Here is a 12446-nt window from a genome sequence, read left to right on the forward strand (position 1 = left end):
AGATTAAAGGCCTGAGCTACCACTGCCTGGCCGAAAACAGTACTTTCAAGATGGTCAAATATGTTTCGTTTCTGTGTGGATTGTCTTTAGATGCTGGCTGGTGCTTGACCCTTCACCTTGTCAAATATTGAACTTGGGGAATTGCACTGCATTCCTCCAGTGAAACTCAGCAACAGGAGAATTAATGACTAGGATGAAAATATAAGGATAGGGACCATACAAAATATTACTGATCATTTTTAAACACATTTTTAAATAATGTTCTTTGGCCTGGAAAGTTGGTTCAGAAGTTAAAAATACATGTTGCTCTTACAGAGAACCTATGTTCAATTTACAGCACCTACGCGGCTGCTCACATCCTTTTGTAAATCCAGTCCCGAGGAATCTGATGGGCTTTTCTGACCTCTGCAGGCCCTAGGCATGCACACGGTGCACACAATCCATGCCAAGCCTCAAAACCCCCAACATTTAAATAAGCGTATTTTAAATAATGAGGTGCATATGTAGTGGCAGATTATTCAAATACCTTTTCCACAGGACACCAACTAGGAGTTTCATCTTGAAATAGCAATGCATACATCCACACATCCACTTAAGATTTACAGATTATAAGAATCAAGCTAGATAAAAAAATAAGTATAAAAGTTCATTTGATTTCAAAGTTCGTTGTATATGTATACACAGATGATTTAAAATGATTGTGACCATAAATTAAAAAACCCCTGGTTATAATTGTGTGTGTGTGTGTGTGTGTGTGTGTGTGTGTGTATAGATTAACATACTTTAAATTCAAAAATAAAATAATAAAGTAAAAACAAAACATCTGCACATTTAATTTTCTGTGTATATATGCAGGGGAGTTTTCAATTAGATCCCTTCAGTTTTGTTTAAGTACAGTTTGGAATAATATTTAAAATTTCCATTGTAAGAATTTCTGTGTAATCTCTAAATTAGATTTTCTCTTCAGTGTAATTTGTGTCTTCCACCTTTATTTTTTATTCATTTTTATTTTATTTATTTTATTTTATTTTCTAGGTTTATTATTTCCGACAAGGGCATGAAGCATATGTTGAAATGGCCCGGAAAAATAAAATTTATAGTATCAATCCTAAAAAGCAGCCATGGCATAAGATGGAACTAAGGGTAAATATTGGCAGATTTCCTGATGCAAAATGTTTTTTGAATTACTAAAGAAGTTGTATGAAGGTTTACTCTTTGACTGTAAGAAACTGAATGATAGTTCAGTGGGTAATGTGCTTCCATGAAAGTGAAAGGCCAGAGTTCAAGTCCTGAGGACCCCTGTAATACAGGATGGGTGGTGGTGGTTGTGCTCCTCCATACTCTGAGTTCAGCACTTGGGAGACACAGAGAAGGCTAGTGCAGTCTGGTCAGACTAGCCAAACTGGCAAGTACAGGTTTGGTAAGAAGCTCTTATTTCAGTAAATAAAACAGACAGTGATAAAGAAGAGACCAAGGCATCTACCTCTGGCCTCAGAAGCACACACTTTGTTCTGCAGAGATAATGTCTTGTTTTTCTATTGTAGGAACAAGAACTAATGAAGATCGTTGGTATAAAGTATGAAGTGGGATTGCCTACCCTCTGCTGCCTTAAACTTGCTTTTCTAGATCCTGATACTGGTAAACTGACTGGCGGATCATTTACCATGAAGTAAGGACTGCTATCGAGGCAGAGCTTTGATAGTATTGGAGTATTTTTCAAGATAAATTTGAACATACCTTCGATACTTGGAGATGTGTGACCTAATTAGTCTCTTTTTGTTTGTAATAGATACCATGATATGCCTGACGTCATAGATTTTCTGGTCTTGAGACAACAATTTGATGATGCAAAATATAGGCGATGGAATATAGGTGGGTAATTAAGAAACCGTAGGAGTTCTGCATATCTTACCTTTTGCTTTATAATGATTTGCTTTTTAGCATAATTGGAAATATTTTTAATCATTTGTAAGTATGCTAATAGAAAAGATATGCCATTTTTAAGTTTTGAGAATAAAAATACTTCTATCTGGTTGATGTTCAAATCTCAAAACGTTTTCTGCTCCATTTGCTTTACCATTACAGAATTATTTTAGAATTTTTTTCTCTGAGCTGTTTTATGTTTTGAACTTAAAACTTACCCAATAATATTAATAATAGGAATCATGTTTGAGGACAAAGGTGATAAAACGAGGTTGAATTTTGAATTTGGGCTATCATTAAAATGATTTTATTATTCATAACTGTCTGAAAGTGTGAAATCATATGCTTTTAAGCTATTTAAAGTATTCAAATGGACATGTATTGATTGAGTAGTTCTTAATTTAAACAAATCCACTATTTGCTATGTTGGAGTGTACTGTAGTAGATGTATAAATGGCATTGCTTAATAAATCATATCAGTTGGTATATTGATCTATTTTTTCCAGAGCTTTTAGCATGCTGTTTTTCTTGATTAATTTTGGCAAAACTTAATTTAAGTGGGGGAAGGGAGCACACAGGAATATACATAATAATGAATTACAATGACATATATGCCTTATATGCCATAATGAAAATGGGTATTTTGTTTGCTTATTTGAAAGAGCCAGGCGGTGGAGGTGCACACCTGTAATCCCAGCACTCTGGGAGGCAAAAGCAGGCAGATTTCTGAGTTCGAGGACAACCAGGGCTATACAGAGAAGCCCTGTCTCAAAACCAAATCCAAACAACCAAAAAAAAAAAAAAAAAGAGTCACTTTAAAAACTTGTTATAATCAGAGGATGTGAAGGAAAACAGATTTATGACATCCTCTTAAAAACAAAAGATTGGGGTGGAGAGATGGCTCAGCGATAAAGAGCACTGACTGCGCTTCCAGAGGTCCTGGGTTCAATTCCCAGCAACCACATCTTAGCTCACAACGATCTGTAATGGGATCTGATGCCCTCTTCTGGTGTGTCTGAAGATAGCTATAGTGTACTCATACAAATATAATAAATAAATAAATCTTTTAAAAAGAAACAAAAGATGAACACTGGAAAAGTATAAAGGAATCTCTAGGAAATAGGAGTGTCCAGAGGTATCATCACAAAGAAGGACGTCTTCAGAAGAGTAGACTTAAATTTATATTATCAAAAAAAGAAATAACATTGTTGGCAATTCTATTGAAACATGCTTTATACAGCTTGTTTTATAGTTATTATAAATACATAAAAACATGAAAATTGAATATGTAAAATTATTTGAGGAAAATAGATTTCAGGAAACAATTATAATCCTATTTGATTTGTAGCAAACTGTATTTACAGTCAGGATAGAAACAAACTAGAATAAAAACAGCACACATTTAAAGTGGTAGGTAAATCAGATATTTTGAATGAACAAATAAACATCAGTACATTTTCCATTTAATTTTTCTATTTAGTACATTATTTCTTCATAGTCTGTTGGTCTTTTATTTTTGTAATAATATGTTTTCATCTATCTTCTGCCACTTAAGATCACCAGGAATATTTGATGGTTGACTCTGACTGGTACTCTGCATTGTTAACTGGCCTGTCCATTGTGGTCAGATGCATTTTCAGTATCTGACTAATATGGAGGAAAGCTTTTGTCAGTCTTGGGAGAGTCCTAAGAAATTGGTCTGTTAATAAGTTCATGCTTTTAGTCATGTCCTGGTAGATTTATTATTTGAATGATGTTTTGTAAAATAGCTTGTCTGTAAGTTCACTATCACTAATGCACATCTGAGGAACAGTGACAGACTTGATGCTTAAATCTAAATTTGGATCCAGCTCAATGCCCAGTCAAAATCAATAATAGTTTACAAAGATTTTTTAATTCTAACTCTAATTCTAATTTAAAAGATATGTTCACTTTGTTTTTCTGACTTAATGCATTTATGTTATTTTATGCATGTCTGTATAAACTTTTAAATTTACTTTTCTTGAAAATAACTGACTAGTTGGCAAAATAATTCATTATTCCTTATTTGTGTGTTAAACATGAAAAAATTACTTAGTATAAGACAATACTTAAATATGCTAATATATATGATACTACTATTATTGAATAGATGAAGACAGTTGAAAACCAACTAATATATTCAGTTACACCCACATCTTACTTTTGACCATGCTATCAGGAGAAGGTTTAGTTAATACTGGGACAGTCATGAAAGGAAAACACTGCACAAAGCAAAAGGTACCTTCCTATGCTCTGGGGAACTGAAAATACTGACATTCCAAACTGTGGTGACTCTTGGAACTTATAAGCGTGTTTATTTATTATAAGCAGTGTTAGTAATGAACCCTAGCATTGGATAAAGAAACAGACCAAAGGCATGCTTTCCTTTTTGACAAAGCTTGGCAGTCTTCAATGTTTCTCTCTGCTGTTGCCCTTTAGAGAGGAAGGCAGGGTGAGTGTTTAGTACAGTGAAGGATGGGGGAGAGGACCCAGAGCTACTCAAGCTTTCATAGTTTTGCTTTTAATTTGAAATCTTGATGATTATTTGTGGGCAGTAATAGTGAAAAATTAAAAATAAACTATAAATATGTATAGTCAGAAATAACCCAAAGTGTATAAAGGGGAAGTTTAGACATACCCTGAATGATGATTTTTAAATGCTGCATTTGCAAAAACAATTAAGACAATAAGGAAAAGTTTCATTGAAATCTAACAAATAATGTAAGTCAAATTTTAGATTTGTGTGCTAATTTTCCTGACTTTTTGTTTTTTTTTTAATAAATGGATTACCTTCTGATTTCTGTGAAATCACTCAGTTTAAGAACCTTAGAGAGGGACACTTTAGGAAAAGGTAGTTAACTAAAGTGACAGCACACGCCAGTGTCATGAGACAGCGGTTCTTGTTATTTTGCAGGTGACCGCTTCAGATCTGTCATAGATGATGCCTGGTGGTTTGGAACAATTGAAAGTCAAGAGCCTCTTCAACCTGAGTACCCCGACAGCTTGTTTCAGTGTTACAATGTTTGGTAAGGAAATAAGTAGTTGTATTTTCAGTTAGACCAGGGTTTGAATTTTTTCTCATCTTTTAGTAAAGAGTTCAAGATACTTTATTTAATAGTGAGTCAATTAATTTGTTTAATGTGATTTTCATAAATGATTTTGGTATTATTGTTTTCTGACCTTTTTAATGGAATAATTTTGCTTTCTTAAAGTTGGGACAATGGAGATACAGAAAAGATGAGTCCTTGGGATATGGAATTAATACCCAATAATGGTAAGTAATGTTAGGCTCGTTGCTTAAACCTTATGGAATTAGTTGGTGTTTTTTGTTTTACATTTTCTATGTATATGTGTTTGTGTGTGATAAGTGTATGGTCATATACATAGTGGGACATTTGTGGAAGCCAGAGGACGGCTTGCAGGAGTTAATCTCCTTCCTTCTTGGGTCCCAAAGTTGTACTTGGGCCTTAGGTTTTGTGGATATAGTTTTGCCCTCTGAGCCATCCCTTCAGTGCTAGAGTTACTTTTTTTTGTTTTTAATAAGAAAGCTAATTTATTGCTTGAGTTGAATCCCAGCATTCAAGACGCAAAGGCATGAAGTTGACATAACCTAGGGTTGCACAGTAAGAACTTGATTCAACAAAATAAAAAACTTGATATCCTTTAAGTTTATTGTAACCAGCAAATAGAAAATGTTTAACAAAAGTATTAATTGTCAACTATTATCGAATATAAAATTAGAGAAGGTTTAGCAGTGAACATTTTGACAGTCCTTGCCTATCTGGAACCTATAGCTTAAAAGGGAGATTGAAATTAATATATTACAACTAAATAGAAAGCTATTTTATTATCATTCTTTACATTGATGGGAGGGCATCCTAAACCATTTTATAGCATCAACAAATGGTCATTGAGGGATAAAGCTTCTAAGTGGAAGTATGGCCTTGTCTTGCCACTTGGTGTGTACTTTCCCAAGTCTCCTCATCCATTACATGTGACACATGTGGAATGTTAATGGCTAGGGGTGGTTAAAATTAGTAATAGTAACTATTACTTTACATGTATCCTAGGGAAATGGGGGTTGGGGAGTTAGCCCTGGGAAAGTGAGTTATGACATATTTCTGATTCTGGTAGAATGAATGTCATTGAAGCATGTGATTACACTTTTTACTTGATTATCGGGCTTTGTTTCGAGTTTTTAAAAGTAGGACATATTTGTTCATTCCCAAAAGATTTGTAAGTGGCATATTGTAGATTATAAATTATTTATATTAGAATCCTTTATATTCTGGGTTGTTTCGATTTTTAAATGATATATACCTGTATCATCACAGAGATTTAAAAAAAAATACAAGAAAAAATCATTTAACATAATAGAAATAAACTTTTATAAATGAGATTTTTTGAGTAATTAATGTAATATAAAAAATTACTAGAGTGATGCCTCAAGTTTAAGGCCAGACTCACCTACATAGTAACCTCCTTGCCAGTCAGGGCTACACAGTGAAACCTTTTCTCAAAAGAAGACAAAACAAACAAAAAGGGGGACTGGAAAAGATGGTTCAGCAGTCAGAATCTTTGGGCCCTCTTCCAGAATTGGTTTTGATTGCCAGCTCCCACATAGCAACTCAGAACCATCTGTAAATCTGACTCCAGGAACAATAGTCCTCTCCTCTGGTCTCTGAAGCACTGGGGATGTACTTGGCACACAGACATACATTCATGCAAAACACCCAGATCCATAAATAAATATGTAATTTTAAAAATGTTCTTAATCTTCTAACTTGCTGCCACATATGGTAATTGTAAATATTAAATAGTGAACTCAGACAAATTTTAAATTAAAACTATTCATGTTGGTGATGTTGGTCATTTAATAGTAATGGTAAACATTTTACTTCATTGCTCAAGTAGAAATACTGGAAAATAGAAAATATTATTATCAACTTGTAATATTTCCTGACTTCTTGTTTTGTCTATCTTTGAATTTAAATCTCATGTTTAAATTTGGTATGATTCAATTGCTATGAGCTCATAATTTGCCTAATAAAAAAATGCAATTGGCTTTATTGTACTGTGACTAGTTTTTTTTTAAGCCTTAATGATACTAATTAACTATTTTAATACCTCTTTGTACGTCCATTGATGGTTCCGATGAATTTTTTGATGGTTGTTTTATTTGAGTACACATACATACATACATAATTATTTTGATTGCATTCAGTATTTGGATTCTGTTGTAGTTAGTTTAAAGGATATAACCTGCTGTATTTGTAGATTCTTTCTTAACACTACTTGAATTTTTTTTTTATATGTACAATGTTAAACATGTAGACATGAAATCATCACTTCAGAAATGGAAGACCTCAAAATTCTCTTGGCATTCTTAATTCTCTGTTAGAAAATTTGAGAATTTGATTAAAATATTACTGAAATTTTCATCAGTTCATTTTAACTGTATAGAAATTTGATTTTTAGGAATGTATTTTATTTGTATTTAAAACATTTTTCCATTATGAAAACTGCAATTTTTTTTAACATCAATTATTTCTGAAGGAAAATTCACCACTAATTACTACATCTATTCATTGATGGGTTTCTCTCTGTGTATTTCAGCTGTGTTTCCGGAAGAACTGGGTACCAGTGTTCCTTTAACTGATGTTGAATGTAGGTCACTAATTTATAAACCTCTTGATGGAGAATGGGGAGCCAATCCCAGGGACGAAGAATGTGAAAGAATTGTTGGAGGAATAAATCAGTTGATGACACTAGGTAAATAAATAGTAACAGAAGTATAGAAAATCCTTCTAAGTTACGTGAACTTTCTGTAACTAAATTTTAGTTGTCTGCCATAGTTTTAGGCTTCTGACACTCAGCAGACATGATATGTTCTGAAGGAGGAATCCAAAGTTGTTTTCAATTACTCAGGTAGCTATCCTTGTTTCCTCAATGACTAACACATGCATAGGTCTTTATAAAGGAAAAGAACTGGAGTATGATTTCATATTCCTGAAAATAATAGGAAACTGAAAATAAAGTTTGCTTATCTGAACTCTGTACTTTCGAGGAAACTGGAGATTGTTAAGGTATTAAAACAGTATAAACTAGCAGTCCAGAATCAACTTAAAATGGCATAGGGTAATATTCAGAAAGTAGGAGTAAGAACTGAAAATGCTAGGCATAATGTTGTATGCAGAAATTTTGTTTCTTATTCTTTTCTTTTCCCTTATGGTGCCAAGGATCAGACTGAAGGCCTTATACATGCAAACACTACCACTGAGCTGTATACCCAACCTCAAGAGTCCGATAAAATGGAAACTAAAAAAAATCATCTTATAAATACTTTCTTAAATAGTTTTATCAATATTTTAGGTTTAAAGTATCTTAAAAAATACAGTGACCTTAACTTACGTTCTTGTTCTTGTCCTGCTTGTATTGATAAATTAATATATTTATCTGTAATTTCTTCATCCTAATGTACCAGTGAATTTTAAAATACAGGAAGCAGATTTATAATCTTATTTATTTTAGATATTGCATCTGCGTTTGTTGCTCCTGTGGATCTTCAAGCTTATCCCATGTATTGCACTGTGGTGGCATATCCAACGGATCTGAGTACAATTAAACAAAGACTGGAAAACAGGTTTTACAGGTTAGAACCATTTGATGTTGCAATAACAAAAGAACACTAATGTTTTGTTTTATTTTATCAGTTACTAAAAGTCTATTGAATGTTTCTCAGTTTTGTCTATACATGGAGGGACATGAATCCATAGGTGTCATTTAAAATACAGAGTTGGAGTAGGTTCCTGAGGCCAGCTTGGTCTACATGGCAAGTTCCAGGATAGCTAAGGCTAGCAAGACCCTGTGTCAAACAAAAACAAAATCTCACTAGCAGTCAAAATGTTACCCTGAAGAAGCAAATTAACCATAATAGCTTAAATAAAAACTATAAAACTTTTATACTTTCTACTCGTTTTTTCATAAGCATTCAAAAATTTCAATAGACAAAATTAAGAAATTTATAGAAAATCTACTAAATATTCTAGTACAGTATCTAAGAGAAATGAACCTTTTGGCTTGATTTATAAAATGCTTATGAAAAAATCAAGTATTCATTCATAATCCTATGGATCAGCAGCATCAACACTGTAGTGAACTCTCGGGAAATAGAGTACAAGGACCTACTCCAGCTCTGTATTTTAACTTGACACCTATGGATTCATGTCCCTCCATGTATAGACAAAGTGCTGGGATCAAAGGCTGGCAGAAATACATTTAAATCTATAGTTTGGAGTGAAATTGTATTTTTAATTTTTCTTAGTGACTGTTGCTTGGTGGGCCAGTACTTTAATGTATATAATAATTGTATTAAATTTTCTTTTACCATCAGTTTTAAATTTTAGAAGTTTTTATACTCTGTATAAAATGTAGGTTTGCTTCTTTTCACTGCTGTGAGTTAGAACCTTGGGTATAGCACCGCAAACACTACTTTGCCTTATTGACTAGCTCGGGCCTTCTCAGCAGCAGTGTTACTGATACATGAGCTAGAAAAGTCTTTCTACCTGCCATATACATTCCCTGGTGGGTGAGACCCATCAGAGCAAAGTAAAATAGAATTCACCTTGATTTGTAAGTTAGTCTTGGTGTTAGGCCCACTTGCTTGTTGTACCATTATCAGTTGTGTTTTCTGATACCATGCATTCTTTGGTTAAACTACTATAAGTTTTGTCTGCTGGTAATTTAATGCTTTATTTTGCATAATTATTATAATCACCATTTTGAAATGTATAAAATTCCTGTTTATGTTTTTCCATAAGTACAATTACATGCTTTTATCCTGTAGAATTATATTTGTTCACAAATCAGTAAGATTAACTCTTATGCAATTGCATTGTGTTCTCAAAAAATGTCTTCAGATCATCTTTGCTTGTAAAAATAAAATTGTGAAACACCAGAAATGTTTGTAGCATTGCCCAGTGTTGAGAAATAATTCCTAGTTAGGTTCCTTGCAGATTCTCTTCATCTATTTTTGTTTATGTTGTTTGCCTTTCATCTTTACATGTTACTTACCAGTAGTGTAATTAAAATTATTTCCTTTTGTTTAGAAATGAGGAGATGAAGTGCTACCATGAATTTCAGTAAAAATAAATAAATAAATAAATAGATAGATAAATAAATAAATAAATAAAACCTATAGCCCTGTCGCTGGTCTGCCACTGTCCATATAGAAACCCTATATAAAGCAGCAGTGTTGGTCATCTGCTGTGTCTTATTCCAGACATTTTCTGTACATTATATAGTTTTCTCTTAATAAAAACTGAGTTTTTTTTATTATTTTAGAGAAGCTTTCAAGATGTTAGTATATGATTGTTTTAAGAGTGAAACTTAAGCGTCAGATGTGATAATGTTAAATTATGTACGCTTATAAAGATGAGGTAAGATTTCTGTTTTCTCTTTTTTTTTTTTTTTTTTAAGGCGCTTTTCATCTCTAATGTGGGAAGTTCGATATATAGAACATAATACACGAACATTTAATGAGCCAGGAAGCCCAATTGTGAAATCTGCTAAATTTGTGACTGATCTTCTCCTGCATTTTATAAAGTGAGTTACACATCCATGCTTTTGTATAATATATAACAATGGCATGACTTTAAAATGTGAACTAATTTAAAGTATAAAGTGCTAAAATGTAAACTGCAACATCTTTTACATAGGTGGTGTTGTCACATAAGTATAGTTCCTCTTTTAAAATGGAAAATCTTAGTGTAAAGAAAAAAATTTAAGTCAGGCTTAATGGCTCATGCCTTTCAGCCTAGCATTAGGGAGGTAGAAAGAGTGAACTGATGTGAGTTTAAGGCCAGTGTGGTCCAGCTATAGAGTTCCAGACCATCTAAGGCTACATAGTAAGGCTCTGATCTGGGAGGGTTGGGGGGAGACTAGCCATACATTCAGACATCTGGTCTTAAAATCATAACTACATTGCATATGCATGTTACCTTTACCTCCACGATGTATATGCACCTCATGCATGCAGTACCCACAGAAGCCAGAAGGGGCTGTCTTATCTTCTGAAATTTTTTTTTATGAATTAATTTATTTACTTTACAACACAGTATTAACCCTTCCTTCCAGGATCCCTGTACGCAAGTCTTCCCCCCATTCCCCTTATTAAAAGAAGGTCCCTTGTACATTCCCCTTGTATCCCACACATCAAGTTGCTGCAGGGCTAGATACATTTCCCACTGAGGCCAGAGGAGACTGTCCATTTTGGGGTGCAGGATTCATAGGTAGGCAGACAGACTCAGGAACAGCCCCTGCTGCAGATGTTTTGGGGACCCACATAAAGACCAAGCAGTAGCTGGCGGAGATTATTATCTGATGTTTTCAGTTGAGGAAATTTAAGGCTTTGGAAGGCTGTCTAAGCTAAGTTCCAAATTAAAATGAGTCTGCCATTTGATTTGAGAACTCTTCATTTTAATATCATACATTGACTCTGTCGGGTTTATTAACAAAACATTAGGCAGTGTAGCAAGGTATTAAATTTGAATTTGCAAGGTTGTTTGTCATCCCAGCTATTTGAGAGGCTGAGACAAGATTGAGAACTGTCTGGGCAACATTAGGAGACACTGTTCTTTCATTCTTAATGTTTTGGGTATTGCTCTCACCTTCTGGCCTTGAACTCATAGATCTGCCTGCCTTTGCCTCCAAAAATTCAGATTAAGATGTGAACTACTGTGCTCACCTGGGAGACATCTCAAAAGGGAGAAAATTCTTTCACAAAGTTTGCTCTCTAACTCATCAGCTCCACAAATTAGCATGGACAGTGACTACCATTTAAGACAGAAACACATTTCTTCCTTTTTTCAGCTGTTATATATCCTAAGAGTGCATTGAGCCTTAGAACTTGAAGTCAGGTGCAGTACTCAACTTTTGCAGTAAAAATTGCTTATTAATGTCACGATTTATGTTGGGGACTTTTTTCCTACTTCTGTTTAAAATGGGTAGTGCACTGTATTTTATAATTACACTCAGCTATGACTACATTTTATTTTTGGATAATAGAAAAATATTCAGATTTTAAACCAATAGTTCTCAATCTGTGGGTTTAGGAGCCTTTGAAGGTCAGTATCAGTATTTACATTACAATTCACAACCATAACAAATTAAAATTAGAAAGTAGCAACAAAATAACTTTATGGTTATGGGTCACCACAGCATGAAGAACATGAAAACTCTATTTTAAACAAATCTTCATGAACATAACCTTAGTATTAGTGTCTTATCCTCAAATCAGGATTTTTTTTTTTTTTTTTTTTTTTTTTTTTTTTTGCTGTTTTACAGGTAGTTTCTGTATAATTAGCAAAATTGAGTAACGTGATAATTATTAAGTAATTTGATTTAGTCACAGTGTAGTGTCATAGCATGTGATCATTTCAAAACATCCTGTGACCTTTCTGTTTTCTTTGTGGTTTGGAGACTTTTTACCACTTAAGGGATAC

The 12446-nt window shown here is 33.5% G+C and overlaps 1 protein-coding gene across 4 annotated transcripts in view; it reads left to right on the forward strand.

The window, feature by feature from the left end:
• Phip (pleckstrin homology domain interacting protein) overlaps positions 1-12446 on the forward strand; it is a 112537-nt gene that overhangs the window by 82498 nt on the left and 17593 nt on the right. For all 4 annotated transcript variants that reach the window (XM_052187740.1, XM_052187736.1, XM_052187738.1 and 1 more), the window contains exons 25-32: positions 1036-1143; positions 1545-1669; positions 1790-1872; positions 4859-4970; positions 5157-5218; positions 7561-7716; positions 8476-8596; positions 10423-10548. In XM_052187740.1, coding sequence (XP_052043700.1) covers positions 1036-1143; positions 1545-1669; positions 1790-1872; positions 4859-4970; positions 5157-5218; positions 7561-7716; positions 8476-8596; positions 10423-10548 — 893 coding nt within the window. The remainder of the gene's footprint in view (positions 1-1035; positions 1144-1544; positions 1670-1789; positions 1873-4858; positions 4971-5156; positions 5219-7560; positions 7717-8475; positions 8597-10422; positions 10549-12446) is intronic.

The sequence above is a fragment of the Apodemus sylvaticus genome, chromosome 7 (assembly GCF_947179515.1).
Source record: "Apodemus sylvaticus chromosome 7, mApoSyl1.1, whole genome shotgun sequence".
NCBI lineage: Eukaryota > Metazoa > Chordata > Mammalia > Rodentia > Muridae > Apodemus > Apodemus sylvaticus.